Source organism: Rhea americana, unplaced genomic scaffold (assembly GCF_003343005.1).
Source record: "Rhea americana isolate MKP2758 unplaced genomic scaffold, rheAme1 scaffold_16, whole genome shotgun sequence".
Taxonomy (NCBI): Eukaryota; Metazoa; Chordata; class Aves; order Rheiformes; family Rheidae; genus Rhea; species Rhea americana.
In genome coordinates, this window is record NW_028185705.1 from 5,293,524 (window position 1) to 5,312,652 (window position 19,129).

Below are 19,129 nucleotides of genomic sequence, written 5' to 3' on the forward strand. Positions count from 1 at the left end.
CAGGGCGGCCGGCTCCCCCCGCCCCGCTCGGCCCGGCGGGCATGAGCTGGTTCAACGCCTCGCAGCTGTCCAGCTTCGCGAAGCAGGCGCTGTCGCAGGCGCAGAAGTCCATCGACAGGGTGCTGGACATCCAGGCCGAGGAGGGGCCCTGGGCCGACGCCGTCATCCCCGACTACGGCGACGGTAGGCGCGGCCCTCCCCTCCCCTCCCCTCCTCTTCCCGTCCCGTGTGTGCGTGTGGAGAATCGCCCCTCGGAGCGGCCTCGCTGGCACCGGCAGCAACCGCCAGTTAGTTAATAAAATAAATAAATAAACGACGCGCTTTCTGAGGTGTGCATTGAGGTTTTAAAAGCTGAAAGTCGGGTCCGCCTGAGCTCTGAAGCTTCTGCTTTTTGTAGCCTCGAGTTTTGTCACCTGAAAGGAGCGYGGAGGTGGGGAGGTGCCACGGCTCGGTGGCAAGAGGCATCTCCTTTCTGTGCGTGGCATGTTAATGTAAAACTTGAAAGAGCGATTAAGAGGCCGTTTTGAAACGGATGAGCAAAAAGAAACCCCCGTATAGTAGAAGCTTTCTTATTAATARTACCTTTAAGATAGGAATGAGCAAAGAAAAGACTGAGAAACAAATTCTTCTGTGGTCAGCATCCACAGTGGCGATAGAACTTGATATATGAGCAAAAGGAGGATGATCCTAGGCTTACTCACAGCAGGGGCTCCTGAAAATCAAACCCTGAAATAACGGAAGGTATTTTCTAGGTTGGTTGCTAAGCAAAGTGTGGGCCCAGTTTTGCAGATCTTCATTCATTTGTGGGAGCAAAAGATTATGTGGTCCAACGCCTTGTTAAATTACAGGAATTGTGTGTGGAAGGTGATGTAGGGCTAATTTTCTTAGCAGTTTAAAATCATCCAAATCATTTTTAAGTTTCGCGTCTGAGTGTTTCTGGTAGTTGTGCAGTGCATAAGGAAAGTAGCAAAGACCAGACTACATCTGTTTTTCAGGGAAAATGTATTTGTTCTAAAAGGRGCCAGAGTATTTTCTGAGTTTTACACTTTTCTCAGCAAGCTTTTTCTGAACTATTGAATTATGGAAAATCATAATAAATGAGATGTTCTAATTATCAGATGTACTTATTATCCGATCTTTCAGATTTTGAGGTTGATGGGTATTCACAGTTTCTTAGAGTGGTAGTTTACTTTAGGTATTTTAACTCAGAGTTTTTGTACTGCTGTATTCATATGAACAGATATTTATTGCCTAAAATAAGTTTATTTTTAAGTTGCCTGAAATAGTTATGTTATGCAGATTATATTTGTAGGTGCAAAATCAATTTGGCAGTTATTTTTTAATACCAGACTGGCTTGTCTTTCTTTCTCTGTGAGTCGCATCTGTTCTAGACACATCTGAAATTTGTTGCTGTAATTCTTACTATCTTGCTATTGACAAGTTTTGGAAAATTTGCAAGAAATATGATAACATTAACTAACTGTTAAGATAGGTTTAGGGCAGCTTCAGAACTCCTCAATTCAGTGTTTTTCCACAGAGGAAGAATGATACTGTTGTCTTAGTTTTGCTGCTGCAGACGAGGCGTGGCAGCAATAAATACATGGATTGTCAGTTTTCATGCTGTTCCTGTTTGAGGAAAAACATGAACAGCTGTAGAGAGATTTCTTTTGTGGCTTAGGGGAAATGATACTGCAGTTGGCATTAGAAAATTATCAGAAATTGTAAGGGCCAGAACTCTTGGTATGGTGCGTATTTTGCAAATATTTAAAGATTTTTTTTTCCCTATATTCAGTAATTGTGCGTGAAGTGTCTTTCTGTACGGTACTGGCAGATAACTTTTAAGCCTTTCCTCCCTTTCTAATATTTAGAACTTTCTACTTCTAAACTCCATTTTTTAARTTGTTTTGACTAACCTCCTATCTCTATAGGAAGCAAGGCTCCACATTCCCTCTCCCTGTTCCTTTCATAAAGGAAATGTTTCTTTTTTTGTATCTGAATAGGCTTCTTGTCAGAATTGGCTTTCAAAATGCTTCGTTGTCTCATTTCACGTTCTTGGAAACTTCTGTCCATCTTCTTTTGGAAGTTGTCACTCTTGAAATTTCTGTTGTAATTTGTGTTTACTTTTTTCCTGCCTTTGCATAAGTTAGTGTTTAACAGGGAGGAAAGAAGTTGATTTCATTTGGATAGTCTGACTTTCTGCAGGTGTCTCTTGGTTTTGTCTGAACTATTTCATACCTCTTGTAAACTATTTTGCTTTGCCTAAAAATCAGTTCCCAGATTTGCAAGGAAATAGTTACGAAACTGATGCTGTTCATGATTATGCTGGTATTTACTTAAGTTATATGGTATTGAAGATTTTTTTCTGAACTATTGCATCTAAAAAGACAAATATTGAAAGTAACACATTTTAAATGTTCTTGGCATCTCTCTCTCTCTCTTGTTTCAGGAACAAATTCTCTTATAAGTGGAGGATGGGTGGATACATCTTCTTGGGGTTTAAATTCAAATACAGAACCACAGACTCGGCCGATATCTCCAACAGCAATCACCAAGCCAGTAAGGAGAACAGTAGTAGATGAATCTGAAAATTTCTTCAGTGCCTTTCTCTCTCCAACTGATGTTCAGAATATAGAGAAAAATCCAGTGGTGTCCAAACCTCCAGCCAAATCTCAGCGACCCAAAGAAGAGGTGAAAAGCACTTTAAAGGAATCGCTACATACCAGTCAGCTGGAAGTACCGGTGACGACAGAGGCAGAAGTGAAAGATTCCTCTGTAGCTGATGTAGTGGACTTGAAAAATCTTGATATTCCCAAGGAGAAATTAGAAGAGAATTCTGTGCTTAAATCTAATGCCAAGCATGAAGAAAGTGCAAATGAAGTTACTGATAAAAAGGTATCTGCTCTAAATTTGAAAGTGCCTGAAGAGGCTGTTAATGAAAAACCCGCTGTTGGAAGGGATGGAGCAGGAGGTGCACTGGATAGCACTTCACAGTCTCTTAATACAGGTACAAAAGACATGAGTTTGGAAACGAAGGAGCAAAAAACTGAGGACAGGCAAAGCAATACACCTTCACCTCCAATTAGTACTTTTTCCTCAGGGACATCCACAACTAGCGATATTGAAGTTTTGGACCATGAAAGTGTAATAAGTGAGAGCTCAGCAAGTTCAAGACAAGAGGCTGCAGACTCAAAATCTAGTCTTCATTTAATGCAGACATCATTTCAGCTTTTATCTGCATCTGCCTGTGCAGATTATAATCGTTTAGATGACTTCCAAAAACTGACTGAAAGCTGCGGCTCCTCCTCTGATGCTTTCGAAAGAATTGATTCATTTAGTGTACAATCTTTAGACAGTAGAAGTGTAAGTGAAATAAATTCAGACGATGAATTGTCAGGCAGGGCTTGTGCTTCAGCATCTGTCACTGTCATTCCTCCTGCACCAAAGGTAGAAATGGTTGATCCTGTGAAAAGTAAAGGTGAAGAATTGAATGACACTCCTGTTTTACATGCTGAGGAAGCTGAGATGGAAGAGAGTGGGAGAAGTGCAACCCCTGTTAATTCTGAGCAGCCAGATGTTTTGGTTGCAGCTGTGCAAGCTGATGAAGAACAGATTGAGAAAGAAGAGACTGTGCTGCAGCAGGATGCTTTTGAAAATCCGCATGAAGAAGACTCCAAAAAGCAAGAGCTTGAAAAGGTAACTCTAAAATATGCAAAAGCACCCTCTAGTTGTAAATGAAATCCTCTTATCTCATYAGGTACTAACTTAACCTTATTTGAATGAATTGATGCTGAATTAACTTACTTTGCTTAAAAAAAAAGTCTTTGATATACTACAGTAGAAGAGCACTGGGGTCCTGTTGAAATCGTTTTGGATTTCATGTAGGTACCATTATCAGTACTTGCGAATTATGAGTGCTGCTGACAAACATGAAATCCGAGTAAGAGCCAGATATATCCTTTTAATTATTTTGATGTAAATTCCTTTTTTGTGTGTGTGAAAGATAGAGATTCCATGAAATACTTGGTTCTAAATTATGGACCTACAAACCTTTATTATTTCAGCAGTAATCAAAATACATGTTTTGCAAGCATTTTTTTCCACAGGCTTATGAACTATCAACGTTTGGTTGTGTTTTATACAGTCTTCCAAATATTTTCTCTGCTTGTGTATGCTTGCATACACGATGGGCCTTGTAATAGCTAGAATTTTAGGAGTCTTCTTTTGAAATAAGAGAGGTTTTTTAATAAGTCTTTGTTATTAGCAGAAACCTTCTTTGAAAGAGGAGGTATACTGTGTTTTTTAATGAAAAGAGGAAGCATAGTGATGGATAGTGAATAGATGAAATGAAATATGGATGGTTAGTTTAAATAAATGGCATGACTAGAAATGAGGACGCATAAGTGTACAGAGAACTAAACTGGAGCTTTGAGGAAGCTGAGTTTTTTCCGATTCTCCCAGTGTGTTGTGTGAACTATTTTTTCCATCACTTTCCTATCCTCCTTTTTTTGTTTTTAAATTCTGAGCTTTTGTGATGTGTTGTGCTCTGTTTTCTTGGGTTTTGTTTTGCTCCTAATGTGTTTGTATAGTATGTGACATAGCTGGGCCCTAATCTTGGCCTTGCCCTGTAGGTGTATTTGCAATAGTGATGCTGTTACYGATAGTAGCAGGGGAAAGCAGTTGCTTATGAGAACTCATAAGACCTCTTATTTAATTTRTGTTTTAAGAAAATAATTTATTTTTGTGTAAATTTTATAGAACCTCAATGTAAATTCCTTAGGAAACTACATGATCACAGACTATTATGTGTTTGCATGTTTGCATTATTTCTGTAAGCTTCTCAAAATTTAATACTAAGACGTGATGACTGGTGTGAGTTAAGTGTTCTTGGCCATGCCTGAAAGCTTTTCTCTTCTGATGATGATCTGCTGCTTTCTGCTAATAGGTCATAGAAGAGATCTCTTGCAACATAAACTATTCTTTGACTCTATATGTAAAGTGTGGTATGAAGAACCCAATGGGAGTCTTAATGGTTATTGTTAATTAATTTTTTATAGGCTATGTTTAAAAACTTTATAATTGAATATAGCCATTGATTTTTGTGGAGGAATTTAGCTCAGCCACATGTACCTACTTAGTAGGAATTTTAATTAAAATGCTAGAAAACAGATGTCTTATTTTCAGCTACTGCTTAATTCTAAATTACTACAGAAGAAACATGATATACTTCACTGATTTTACTTCAGATCCCTAAAAAAAATGAAGGACTTCATCTCTAAAGCAGTGTTGGAAGGGAATGGGAAGGTGAGAGGGAAAGCCTCCCCACCTTGTGATTTAATTGTCCTGTTCATCTAATCTTTATCTGTAAAAAATGGCCAGGTAATTGATTCATTGACTGAAAAACTGGAGAAGAGGGAAATACAGTTACTGAGTACTAGTAAAGAAAAGGCACGCCTGGAAGAAGCTTATGATAACCTAAAAGAGTAAGTATGAAAATATTAAAAAATGTTTTGACCATGACTGTAACTTTAGTGTAACAGAAACAATAGCCTGAAAAAACTTTGTTCTTTTATAACTAGAACAAAGGTTGCAAAGGATTTATGCTGTTTGTGAAAGACATAAACAAAGATTGTGTGTGTCGTGATGATTTTTTAAATGGCGTTATTTCTTGGGGTCTAAATCTCTTTTAGGAAGGCTGGCAAGAGTTTTTGCTGAGTAAGTAGTAGGAGTGAGGAAAGAGGTGCAGAATTAGATTCATGTATAATCTTAGTTATAAGACTGGAAATGTGCTCTTAAGAGAAACTGTTCTCTGATACAGATGAATGAACTTGATCTACTAAGTAATWTTCTGACAAGAACGGGTCTTCATATTTTAATTGTAGTAGACTCTGAAAGCACAGTAGAAAAGCTGTTCATAGGAAAAAAAWTTGTAATTTAATTGAAATTAAAAGAAAAAATGAAAAGATGGATTTACTAGCTTATCTGCCAAATTCTAGATTTAAAAATTTATAATAAAATATGTGGAATAATATAATTATATAATATATGAAGATTTTTTTTTAATGACTGAATTGATTTGCCCTTAGTATGATGTAGACAGGTTAATTTTAAAGAACTTAATAGGAAAAATRKTTTTGGTAGCTTTAGAATTTCATTGTTTTCACAGGTAAATCAATTAATGAAGAGCTTTGATTCTTTCAATATGGATGTGTTTTTTGACTTGTGATTAAAGCATATAAAAATATACACTTACTTTAAGAACATTTAAGACAACCTTTTACAAGCTGTTTGAAATGCCAGATAACCATGAAATTGTTCTAAAATGTTAATTTTAAATTAGTGAAATGTTTAGAATGAAAGAAGAGAGCAGTAGCATTTCGTCTCTTAAAGAGGAGTTTGCTCAGCGAATAGCAGATGCTGAAAAGAAGCTCCAGCTTGCATGCAAAGAAAGAGATGCAGCTAAAAAGGTAATCAGATTTTCAGTGGAGTTGATATTAATTTCAGATGAAAATTAAATTTATTGAGGGAAATCTATAAAAATTAATCTCAGAAAAGTCATGAGATTGGCATGTGCTATTTCATGGAATTGTGAACTTGCATAAGCTGATCTTGACTTCCCAGACTGTTATTTCCTTGTGTTGACACGTGTCTTGCAGCCACGTCATGAGCTGAGTTAGGAAATTACTCAAGTTAAAGGTAGTCAGTCTCTTAAAAAAAAAAAAAAAAAAAAAAATCATCTGATCTCATTTACTGTGTGTCCACGTATGTATTTGTTTTGGCTTGAGGGACAGGAATGGCTGAGGGATATAGTGAGGTGGCAAAGAGTAGAATGACTTCTTTGGATGATTCATTGGTAGGAAGGTTAAGGGCTGATGCAGGATTTGTTTGGAATGAGCAAAGAACTCTGCAACAGCAAAGTTTGTGGAGTTTAAATTTTTCTCTAGGAAGAGCCTTTTGGGGAGGAGGGCAAAAGAAAAGGTCATCAGTGTAATTTACTATGCTTTGAGATATATATACATAATTTTTGTTTTGTTTATATGAATAAATAGTCCTAAATATTTTGTTCTATTATTCAGGAAGTAAAGAATGTTAAAGAAGAATTGGCTACTAGACTTAATTGTAATGAAACTGCTGAATTACTGAAAGAAAAAGATGAGCAAATCAGAGGATTAATGGAAGAAGGTGGGGAATTAAAGATTTTTAATAGAAAAAGTTTGTAGAATAACTTGAAAAGTACTRCCTTCATATATGAGCCTTCTTTATATGGGAAAAAACACATTATTTGAGGCATGTTAGATATGTCTAAACTTCCAAACCATTTACTTAATAGCAAAGACCATCAGGAAGGTTCAGTCAAATATATGTGGCTGCAGCATTTATTAAAGGTGCTGTAAATTAAAACCAGGATGCAATACAGTTATCCATACACCATTTAGATGAAATTTGACAACAACATTATTCAGGGCATTTCTACAGTATCTCACTTGCTTCTTTTTAATTTTGGGAGTAAAATATATTTACTAAATAAATTGGCATAACTTGTTTTGCTCCTGTTATAGTGAGCTAAATTTCTTTACTTTCAAAGACTTCACTGYCTACACTGTCATAGCGTATGTTAACATAGTAGTGAGGTCATTTCAAGATTAGCTGGATTCAAAACTTAAAACTTGTATGAAAAAAAAMCAAAGAGTAAGTAAGTTGATATACATTTCATCATTATTTTTATGAGACTTAGTGTTATTTTTATGAAACTGGGAAGCAGGGCAGGTGTCAGTGGAGACAGTTCATACGGTCATAGGCAGTATATGCTAACTTTATGTGCATTTTCTTCGTAGGAGAAAAGCTTTCCAAACAGCAGTTGCACAATTCCAACATTATTAAGAAACTAAGAGCAAAGGAGAAGGAGAGAGAAAATACTAACACAAGACAGAACAAAAAGATTAAGGAATTGGAAGAGGAATTGCAGCATTTAAGACAGGTGAGAAATTGTTTATGAAAAACCTTCTTAGATTAGCTGCAGGGTAGGTTTTTTGGAAGATTTTAGATAGTACAACTCCTTTTTGTTGTTGTTGCTTGGAGATTTTTCAGATTTTCAGAATCTTGGAATGTGATTTCTGGGTGCATTCTCCCAGAGCGCAATTTCAAAGCAGTTTAGACTGATTTTTAGGTAACCTTAGACCCAGTGTGAGCTGAGTCAAACTATCAGCTTCTTCCCACCAGAACTGCAGTCACATCTCATTCCTGCTGCTTGTTTGCGCTTGTACTTTCACTGGTGTGCATTTAATTTTGCATTGATAATGACCAAACTCAATTCACTAAAGCATATCAGCCAAATCTGTCCCAGCAAATTTTGGGCAGGCTTTTTTGCTCAGTTAGTACCTTGAATCAGAATCTTGCAAGGAGCAACGTCAACATTAGGAAGTATGTGAAATAAGGTGGTGAAGAAGCCCGCCCCTCCTGAGGAGATGGGGAAGCAAAACCTTTCTCTTTTGGGAAAATGTTAGATCAGTTTAGTCATTTCTGTGCAACTTCATCCTGAATCAGCTCCCACAGCAATTCTTGCTCAGATGGCGTGATCTAGCCCATGTCCTGTGATTAGTCTGACACTTCTTTTTTGTGCTCTAATAGGTGCTTGATGGCAAGGAAGATCTTGAGAAGCAGCATCGAGACAGCATTAAACAACTGAACAGTGTCGTAGAGCGACAAGAAAAGGATCTTAGTAAACTTCAGGCAGAGCTGGAAGATCTCGAAGAACAGAACAGAAGTGTCCAGGCAGCACTTGACAGTGCATACAAGTAAGCAGATATCTGTGTGCCTGTCTTCAGGCATACATTCAGCTTTTGCTTCTTCTCTATTCCTTGTGCAGTGCTTGTGACGTGTTAAAATAATACATGATCAAGAAGTTATTCACAAAGTCATTATTGATACTGTATAAACTATAAGAAGCATCGCATTTGTTCTCCCCAGGGAACTTGCAGATCTTCATAAAGCCAATGCTACAAAAGACAGTGAGGCACAAGAAGCAGCCCTAAGTCGGGAAATGAAGGCAAAGGAAGAGCTTAGTTTAGCTTTGGAGAAGGCCCAGGATGAGGCACGGCAGCAGCAGGAGGCTTTGGCAATTCAGGTGAGTCTTAAATATGGTGTATAAAGCTTTCTGTTGAAACAAATGAATATGCTTTGATGGTGTGTCCATCTCCCTTGTTTTTGTGTGGTTAGCATTGCCAAGTGGAATTTTTCTTTTTTTKTGTGTGTGTGAATCAGTTCCTTCTCTAGTAAYAGTTGTGCTAAACACTAAATTTATCTTTAATTAAAAATCTTTTTAATTTTACTCACCTAAGTAAAATAACTCTGCTAGGCTGTATATTAATCTTATGATGCAGAAGTTGAAAAAATAAACTTGGATGATATTGTCCAGCGATGGATAAATTAGTGAAACTGTATGTGCAAAACTCAAGCCTTTAACCTGTAAACATGTCTGTCTTGTCTAACAGAGTTTAAAAATGATATAGAACTGTAGCAATGAATAGGTGATACTGTAATTTTTTTGGCAAGAGTTAAGTGTCGATCTGTCTTGTTTATTTAGGTGGCAGACCTGAGGCTAGCACTGCAACGTGCAGAACAGCAGGCAGCAAGAAAAGAAGACTATTTACGTCAGGAAATCAGTGAGCTACAACAGGTAGTGTAGCAAATAAACAATACCAATTCATATTTGCAAGGAGAGTGTCTAAAAACTGGTTACAAAATGCTAGCCTGACTTTAGTAGTCTAAAGGATAAGATTTTTTTTCTACTGGTTACCTTCGGTACATGTCCAGTGTACAACAATAATTTTTTTAATCACATATTGAAAACAAAATCAGAATTTTCATGCTTTTGGAACTTAATACTATCGTTATAGTATGAGACAAAATGTAGCCATTAAGATTGTGATAATCCTTTTAAAATTTCTTTGTTTTGAATACTTCTTTAGCTTTTAGTCTTTCTTGATCTTACAGTCCAGAGAATAGATTGTTGGCAAAACGCTTCAGCTGGTTTCCAAAGGGAAAAGTGAGCTACGTAACAGAACTTGTTAAAGCACAGAAATCTGGGGGTTGGAAATGAAGATGATAATACTTGAATGTTGTGTTGAGAGGGAAAAAAATGAGGGAAGTTGCCTAGTTTAGGGACATTATTCATGTTTTATTTTAATCTTTAGCAGATTGTCAGATATGAACTGACAACTTGAAAAGTCAAGATTATTTTTGATTAATCTGGCAARCTTCAAGTATCAGCGCTCAGTCATGATACCAGATAAATTGCTCCTCCTCTCCCGAAATTAACTTTTTGATCTGTTGTTCATATATCTGAAAGTTGCACTTACATTTGGGATTTTGTACTTTACTGCTAGTTTGWACACAGATTTTTAGAATATAAAATGAATGGTATGTATTTGGCTGAATTCTGTGATAACACTTTAATCTGTCATATAGTTTTAAAGTTTAATTATTTCATTTGTGATTTCAGAGACTTCAAGAAGCAGAGTCTCGAAACCAAGAGCTGAGTCAAAGTGTTACATCTGCTACACGGCCGCTTCTCCGGCAGATAGAAAATTTGCAAGCCACACTGGGAGCACAAACCTCCTCATGGGAAAAATTGGAAAAGAACCTTTCTGATAGGCTAGGTAGGTTTTAAATCAAGAGTCTCACGGTTCAGTAAAAGAGTAAAGATGTGATGAGTGGTAGGTAGATTAAGAGCTTGTTATTTGCCAAAGAGTGGAGGTGGGGTTCAAGAGAGATGAGCAGAATGCTTTTTTGTAAGGAAAACCGTTGTACTTTGGGTATTCTGCCAAGGTTCTTGAATAGGTAGTTCACTGATTCTATTTAAAACACAAAGCAAAACTTAAGATTGTATGGTAGAGATGTTAAGGTTTGTTTGTCCATACAGCATCTAAAAGAAGGATGGACATTGAGATGCTGATAATAAACCAGTTTATTATTTATTATTATTTTATAAAATAATATAAAATATTTTATATTTTTATATTATATTGTCAAGCTTAGTGCTTAGATTCCATGTTGTAAAGGTTGAGGTGTAATCGTTCACTTGTAATTTTTTTAGGCAATATTAGTTGATACAGTAGCAGTCTACTACTTTGAATAAAAAGATAAATATTGCATTCTAAGAGTATGAAGTCTCCTCATTTTGCATTGCTTTGTATCTCTGACTGTATGATGGAAAATATTTAATTTCCTTTGCAACAGAAAGCAGAACTCCCCCCCCCCCAAAAAAAGGGCCCAAAATTCCTTTTGATGCATGAACAGTTGATCCAAGTGAGAGATGTCTAGTCAAAAAGTTTTAAATGTTGTGTTTTTCTTTATTTTAGGTGAATCTCAAGCCCTTCTGGCAGCAGCTGCTGAGAGAGAACGGGCTGCTACGGAAGAACTTCTTTCTAATAAAGCTCAGATGTCTTCTACTGAATCTCAGAATAGTCTTTTAAGGCAAGAAAATGCTCGACTTCAGGCTCAACTAGAAGCAGAGAGAACCAGACTGAAGAAAATGGAAAATGAAAACAGTAGGTGAGTTGGATTCTTGGTTAACAGTGTTTCTTTAGAATTGTAGTGAAACGAAGTATGCCATCTCGCCTAACTAACTTCAGCAGATCTCTTTGGCTTCAGGTTGGAAGACTTGACTTTTTGAGTGTTGATACTCCTGTACAAAATGTTGACAACTATTGATACAGCTGCCCAACTTCTTAACAAGATTTTATTTCATAGTCAAGATTGTCTGAAGCATGTTAATTTCACACCATTTTCACATGTCAGCTCTGTTTATAAGTACATGAACCTAAAGTAAATACAGGATGCTGACTTTCTCTACTTCTTTCTTTCCTCAATATAGATACGAGGTTGAACTAGAAGGTCTCAAAGATGAGTACGCCAAAACCCTTGAAGATGCAAAGAAAGAAAAGGTACCATCTATTCCAGCTTTAAACTATGTTATCGTTGCAGTCTGAGCTGGCAGGATGTTCAAACTGTATTTGTTTCTGTAGATGCTGTTAACTACTCAGTTAGAAATGGAGAAAATGAAAGTCGAGCAGGAGAGAAAGAAGGCAATCTTTGTGCAAGAAGCAGCAAAAGAGAAGGTACCAAAACCTGACATTTCTGTTTCGTCTTACTGGGGCTGTTAAGATTCTAGCAGGTACCTAGAACCTGACGCTTGCAAGCAGCAAAATGGACTTGGATCAATACAGTAAATATCTATATAACCTAAGCGTTAGGAATTTGGCTTTTTCTTTACTGTGACTGCTTTTCATTTCCAGTGAAATCAGTGCTTGTGTGAAAATCTCTGAAATAAGTCTTGAATAGTATTCTCTCTGTTTAACCAGTGAAGAGTTAAAATATGGATAATGATTGTTTTTTCTCTTCTGATTTGTGAATGCTCTGGGACTTTGTCTTTTCTCTGAAGCTACTTGTCACCTTTGCTTGGAATAATGGCACTGCCTCCCTGAATTCCTGTTTTGAGCTCCATGGCTGTATGTAACATACAACATACTTTTCAGCTGAAGTCACAAAACAGCCCTCAATAGCTAGTAACTTTATAACTGCTAATTAGCAGTTGATACTCAAGTGTAAAAGAGGTCAGTCTATTTGGAAATTGTGCCAATAAAATATGAGAAATTTCAAAGTTGAATTCATAACTTTTTTTAAAAAAAGGTTTTCATTAACATGCCTTCRGAAAAGAGACATCCTTCCAATAGGATGTCCTTCTTAACAGGCAGACATGCGAAACTGTACGCATCTCCTTTGGCTATTCAGAGAGGATTTCTTTTGGTGTAGTTTGCAACTTCTGTATCTTTGTTTCCTGAAAAATCTACTGAGTTGAATGTAGGCTAGTCTAGGGTGTTAGTAGCATTAAGTAATTCTTCGTTGTTTGAACTTGCATATGATTTAAGGGAAAAATGGCATTTGTAGGATTGTTCTATACATGGTGGTAGTGAAGGACATTGTGTTTTCCTTCACCATCTGCAATAAACCTTTTTCTTTACCTCTTTAACTGGTGATATTTTTCTTGAAGGATCGGAAATCATTTGCAGTTGAAACAGTGTCAAGTACTCCAAGTATGTCACGCTCTAGTTCCATAAGTGGAGTTGACATGGCAGGTCTTCAGACATCTTTCCTCTCACAGGTATTTTCGGCTTTTTTGATAGGCTACTTCCCCCCCCCCCTTTTTTTTTCTTTTCAATAAGTTTTCTTCATTTAGAAAATAAAACCCTTTCAAGAGCGTATTGGTCTTAGACTAGTTAATTCCCACACAGAGACTTCCAAAACTTCCAAGATGTCCATCATTTATAGAGCATCTGTGAAAGATAGCATGAGCCTACAGTTTTTGCTGCATGGTACACATATGTAAGTTTTAAATAGGTATGGTGTGCACATATACGTGCTAAATTCATATGACTAATTTCATCTAGCAGAGTGAAATAACACAAATAGATCAGTGGGAGTCAAATCAGCTTGATTATACCAGAAGCCCTAGTTTAGGGCATACCGCCACTCACTAGGCAATGCCATTGACTATTGTGGTCTGTGCAAAGTCTTTTGCGTCTGCTGCCTTCCTATAGATAGTCTTATCGGTGTCCAAGCTAAGAATTAATTGTGTGTATGACATGAGAACTTGCTAGTAAGGCATTGTATCAGGTTGTATCTGTTCATCTTAAGTTTCTGTTTTAAAAACAAACTTTTAAGCATTGAAATACTTGCCTAGTAAYAGTCTAACTTTAAATAAAGTAATACTTTAGGAGAGGAAAGATTCCAAAGTGTACAGTGGTTTTGTTTTGTTTTTTGTTTGTGTAATCTTAAGTTTCTCTAATCTTCTGTTTATAGGAAGAGTCTCATGATCACTCATTTGGACCAATATCTACTAGTGGGAGCAATCTTTATGATGCTATAAGGATGGGAGCAGGTTCAAGTATAATTGAAAACCTTCAATCACAGTTAAAACTAAGAGAAGGAGAGATTTCACATCTGCAGGTACTGTAGTCACTCAGATATATCTTAATGCAACACTTGTAAATGGAATGATTAATGCAATTAGTTTTTGTTTACTATTTTTTAATTCTAAAAGCTTAGTCCTTGCTCATCACAGGACTGTACATTTACTCTTCTCCTTCTATGACAGTTCTAGTAAGCAAGATAGCTRCTGGAGCTGTGTGTAGAGAAGAGCAAATTTAACTTGCCTATCTGAAAAACACTGATCAGAATTGAGAAGAAAATGGATGCTATCTCATAGTCTGGTCTATGAAAAGCCTTTAAGTACTATATCAGAATGTTGATCCTTAGGTTATAAATAAGCTAAATTCTTTCCTASTCCTAATTATCAAATGTGTTTACCTTAGCTGGAAATTGGAAGCCTTGAAAAAACACGATCAATAATGGCAGAAGAACTTGTTAAATTAACAAATCAAAATGATGAACTTGAAGAGAAAGTGAAGGAAATACCAAAATTGCGTGCACAGTTAAAGGTAAGTGTGTTTGTATTGTAAACCTAAGGTAAAATGAACGCGTTTGTTTAATATCACCCCTATCAATTTAGGATCGTATTGACAAGTATCCTTAATCATAAATCACCAAACATCCTGTGTTTTTTTTAATAAGTGTAACAGAATATGATAATGCCTACTCCGTTACTAGGTAGTTGTTTCAAAATACAGAAATTTGTGCTAAACAATGGGTGCACACTAAATCAAGCAGAACACCTTTTTGTGTTTGTTTCATTTAAAACAATGGTCTGGAAGGCTCCAGTAAAGCGGATGTCTTGATAAACATCGTGGATTTATGAGAGCTCACAGAAGCTGAGTGAGTGCACAATTCCAATATAGGTAATAGGACAAATATATTTTAATTCTCTGAATGTATAAGTTATAAATGAAATACTGGAAATACTTTTGAAAATTACCAATTTTATAAATACAGAATGTTAAACTTTCAAGTGAAAAATTTTGCAAACTGCATTTCTTCCTGTAATAAAACAGTGCAATTTGCTAACGTTTCTTAATGGCTATACAGTTGGACTTCAAGGCATATCAGTAGGTCCTCTGAAGCCAGCGCTAGTTTACTAAAGGATCTTTGCCTTTGGAGTCTCTTTCTCTTACAGTTAGAGCATAAATCTAGCCATACTGAGAGAGTCAAAGCATAAAGTCTTTTTYGAATTTCTGTGTTTTCTTATGGAATAGTTATACTTTGATAAAATAATGCTGTGCTTATTTTTCCTACTGGTATAATACACTGTTCTAGCCACACCGGTTTTTAAATTTAGAACAGTCAAATAAATTGCGTGCTGTTGCAGGATTTGGATCAAAGATACAATACAATTCTTCAGATGTATGGGGAGAAAGCAGAGGAGGCGGAAGAACTCCGACTAGATCTTGAAGATGTGAAAAACATGTACAAGACTCAGATAGATGAACTTTTGAAACAAAGACAAAATTAACTCCTGCTGGAACTCTAATATTATTACATGATAAATTGTAAAGATAGTTGTTTATGTAAATGCTGAATTTAAATACCTTGTAAAGATGATAATTGTATCATAGAAAATGTGACTATATTACAGAGTTCATATGTTGGCAAAAATCAATGCTTTAAYAGTGTCTTGTACTGTCTGCAGTTAATTTATTTGTGCAATATTTAAAACTTCTTTTTTAAAATCATCCCTTTATTTAAGTTTTTACTAAACAGTGGACCATTTTACTTGTAAACAGTAGCAAAACAGATGGTTGAATGTTACCTCATGAGACAGCACTGGAAGGCATGAATTTTACTAAAGCAGCCCTTGATTCATAAACTCCTTATTCATGAAAATGACATTAGAAGTCTTTTTTTTTTTTTTTAATGTTCAGAATATGGGGTTTTCTAAAATCTCATCAAGTAGTTTTCAGTAACAGAGGGTAGCAGTAGCTTTCTTTCTGAAGACAAATTAGTAGATATTTTTATGAAAGGAAAATCTCAGATTTGTACTTTCACATTCTGAATATGTTAGGATGATAATTCTTACACAAACTTAGATTCATATAATGACTGTTTTACACCAAGTTCTCCAAAGCAGAGTGTGAGACTCAGAGCTGAAACTTTATTTTTACTGCTTCATCTTGTGTATTGCTCATGGTGTTTCTCATGAGTTATCCAGAAACAGCAAGCCTACTTGTAACTCTAAATGCGTTTAACTTTTAACACCAGAAATCTGAACTATTAAATGTTTGTTCTAGGGTTGGATGCAGATTTGAAACAGTAATTAAAACAGTAGTTGAAAAGAATGCAGAAAACCATTTAATAATTCCTGCTGCTCTCATGTAATCATTTCTTGTATATAAAGAGCAAGATTCAGACTTCTGAAAAGCTGTACTGTGACTTAATATAGTTCTCAAGCTGGTCTCCAGTGGCTGCTAAGTATTTCTCATGCCATTCCTAAAGTAAGGTTGGTCAAATAGCATCCACATAGCTTGACATTTAGCTACATTTTGGGTCACGTCAGAGGAAACTTTTGAATTAGACCCTTGGGAATGCTGAGAATCGGAAGCAGCAGCTTGCTTCTTCCTGTCTGCATTCCAGACAGCAAATATTTCACTACATCTCAGAATTTTAGCTGTGATAGATGTTCGTGTGAAATACTCTGCAGCTGAAATTCTTTGCTTATCATACTGTTGTCTCCATTGAAAGAGATTTCTTTTGCGTCCGTGTGCATTGTAGTTTGTTTTAGAGAGCTCTGTTCCTGCTTGTGCGTTCCATGGACTGAAAGAGATGAAGAATGTGAACGCTGAGAAATTGCTTCTGGAGAAAAGCCTAAGTAATATGACGTTTCTGCGTACATGAGGGATTTATTTCTGCTTGTGAGAATGGTTAGTCTCTGGAGTTTCATAGGCAAGAGTATGTCTGTGGAAAAGCCTAGTTCAGTTTGAGATTCAGACAGATGCTTTGAGTATTTCAGTAAAGTAATAGAATAAGAACACTAAAAATAGTCTTAACTTCCAATCTGTAATAGAAATCTTAACTGCTTTAATAAAATACAGGCTTTTTTTTTTTTTTTTTTTTTTTTTTCTGGGGAGGTGGGAAAGAATCTTACTATGTTAGTTTCATTTTGGAAACTAAGATGAAACCATTTTTTTTCCTTCTCAAAGACAAAAATTAGCACTTTCATATTGAAGTTTGCTTGGTTGCTGTAAATTTAAAACACATGCTTGCATACCAAAGTTCTACTTGTTGGAACTTACTGATTTACTCTGTATTAAATCAGTCAAAATTATGACATGCAGCTGTTAGAAATTCAACATTTTTAATAAACCAACTTTTAAGGAAGGTTAAATTTTAGGGTGCCAAATAGTAATTTAATCTAGCAGTTTTCTATTGCAGTGAATCAATAAATTGCTCTTCTTCACCATGTTTTTTGTGTTTGAGTTTGTCTTTTTGTTACGTTTGTCTTTTTTTTAACAATCTTGAGAGAAAAATGGAAGACTTCAAAAAAAAAAAAAAAAAAGGATTAATTTCTTACTTAAATATATTACTGCCAGGGGTTTCTGAATGTTTTGTGTGTAATGTGTGAGTAGATACTTTTTAAGGATTGATACAGGTACAATTTTGGATTTTTGCAAATATTTAGACTCTTTGGTTTTCAGTAAGAGTTTAGGTAAATTAGAAATGTTAACATGCAGTCAATGTTAACTGTTAGATATAAAGCACTTGTCATATATTTGATTTCTAAATTCTAAAGAAGTAGATGYAAATTTATAAATTGACTATTTTTGGCTTCTTTATTGCCTTTCAGTGCAGCCTTTTTACTAGCACATCAGAATCAGGCTTACTGCATCTTAATCATCAAAACCTTAGAAAATAAAGTAGCTGTTGCAAAGTAGCTTAGAYTTCTAAGTATTCTCCCTTTTGGTTATCTTTGATTATAATTCTGGTATGCTTGTTCTGAAGAAACATTAATGTCTGCCAGGACACCTTAAGTTTTTTGCTATTACTAAGATTGCCTAGAATAGTAATTTACAAAAGGAAAGGATTTAAATCAGAAAAGTGATGCCCACTTCCATTTAGATTTATTATTTTAAAATATTCCTTGTTCAAGCAACTAACTTATACCTCATTTTTACTGCATATGCAAATAGGAAGAAATTTTATTTGAAGGCTTAGACAAACTATGCTGCTCAAATAGGGCTTATTCCTCAGTCCAGGGAMGACAGGGGAAAGGCTGCCGTTAATGTTGATGGGTTTTGGGTGTGGTTTGAGTGGAGTTGGGCTACTTGTACTCTCGCTTCTTTAGGCATTGGCTTGCCTCCATCATGAAAAAAAAAAGTGTTCAAAATCCTGTATATCTGCACATGAAAGGAATACTTTCTATTATTTTTTTTCCTGTGAGACAGGTTTGTTACAATTTGTGGAGGTACGTTTTGCTAAGGGCTTTAATGATCTTGACTATGAAACAAAATGGATTATTGCACAGTGCGAATTGAACCCTTGGTTTCTAGTTGTAAAATGTGTATAAACTGTATAAAGCATGGGTCAGGGTAAAATAAAATTTTATGCTAAGAATGTGATCTGKTTTTTATTTAACATAGAGATAATGAAAGGGTTTGGTTTTTTTTTGGGGGGGGGTGTACGAACTTAGCAGTATGAAAGAAAAACAGGACTGCGGTTGGGACGGGCGGTTGGAGGCATCAATATACTTTGGATTTAACCGGAGCTAGGTTCCCGTCCCCGCAGTGGATTTACGGATAAACAAGGCCCTGGCGCCTGAACACCCCCGCGGGTCTCCGCCGCCTCTCCGCGGCCGTCGGAGCCTCCCCGTGAGGAGGGGGCGAAGCGGCGCTAGGCCGAGAGCCGCTTCCCCGCGGCGCGCGGCGGGGGAGGCGCGCCGGGGAGCGCAGGAAACCCGGTAACGGCGCGCCGAGCGGCGCCCCTTCCCGCCGCCCCTTCCTGCCCGGCCGGGAGAGGAAAMGGCCTCGTTTCCCGCCGCGCATCCTGCAAGCGCCGCCGCGGGCCCGTCTGCGCCGCGCTATTCTCGGCAGCAGGCGGAAGCGGCAGCGCCGTTTTCCTTCCTCCCGCTCGCTCTCTCGGAGGCTCTGGCGGCGCCAACGCCCGCCGCCGCCTCCGGGCGCCGCGC

At 36.8% G+C, this 19,129-nt stretch overlaps 1 protein-coding gene across 1 annotated transcript; it reads left to right on the forward strand.

Moving 5' to 3' along the window:
• The first annotated feature begins 6 nt into the window (after positions 1 to 6).
• On the forward strand, positions 7 to 18,558 carry TMF1 (TATA element modulatory factor 1). The gene is made up of 17 exons (XM_085300085.1): positions 7 to 183; positions 2,447 to 3,693; positions 5,377 to 5,480; positions 6,338 to 6,464; positions 7,074 to 7,179; positions 7,833 to 7,975; positions 8,626 to 8,792; positions 8,965 to 9,121; positions 9,581 to 9,673; positions 10,499 to 10,655; positions 11,358 to 11,550; positions 11,873 to 11,942; positions 12,024 to 12,116; positions 13,049 to 13,159; positions 13,858 to 14,004; positions 14,370 to 14,495; positions 15,320 to 18,558. The coding sequence occupies exons 1-17, from the start codon at positions 42 to 44 to the stop codon at positions 15,461 to 15,463; spliced, it is 3,327 nt and encodes a 1,108-aa protein (XP_085156211.1). The 5' UTR covers positions 7 to 41; the 3' UTR covers positions 15,464 to 18,558.
• The last annotated feature ends 571 nt before the right edge of the window (positions 18,559 to 19,129 follow it).

What these genes read in the sequence shown, in the direction of transcription:
- TMF1 (XM_085300085.1), top strand. Translation starts at nt 42, where the DNA reads ATGAGCTGGTTCAACGCCTCGCAGCTGTCCAGCTTCGCGAAGCAGGCG. An exon ending in GCTTATGATAACCTAAAAGA is followed by an intron (nt 5,481 to 6,337) that starts GTAAGTATGAAA and finishes ATTTTAAATTAG; the next exon opens with TGAAATGTTTAGAATGAAAG. An exon ending in CAGAGGATTAATGGAAGAAG is followed by an intron (nt 7,180 to 7,832) that starts GTGGGGAATTAA and finishes TTTTCTTCGTAG; the next exon opens with GAGAAAAGCTTTCCAAACAG.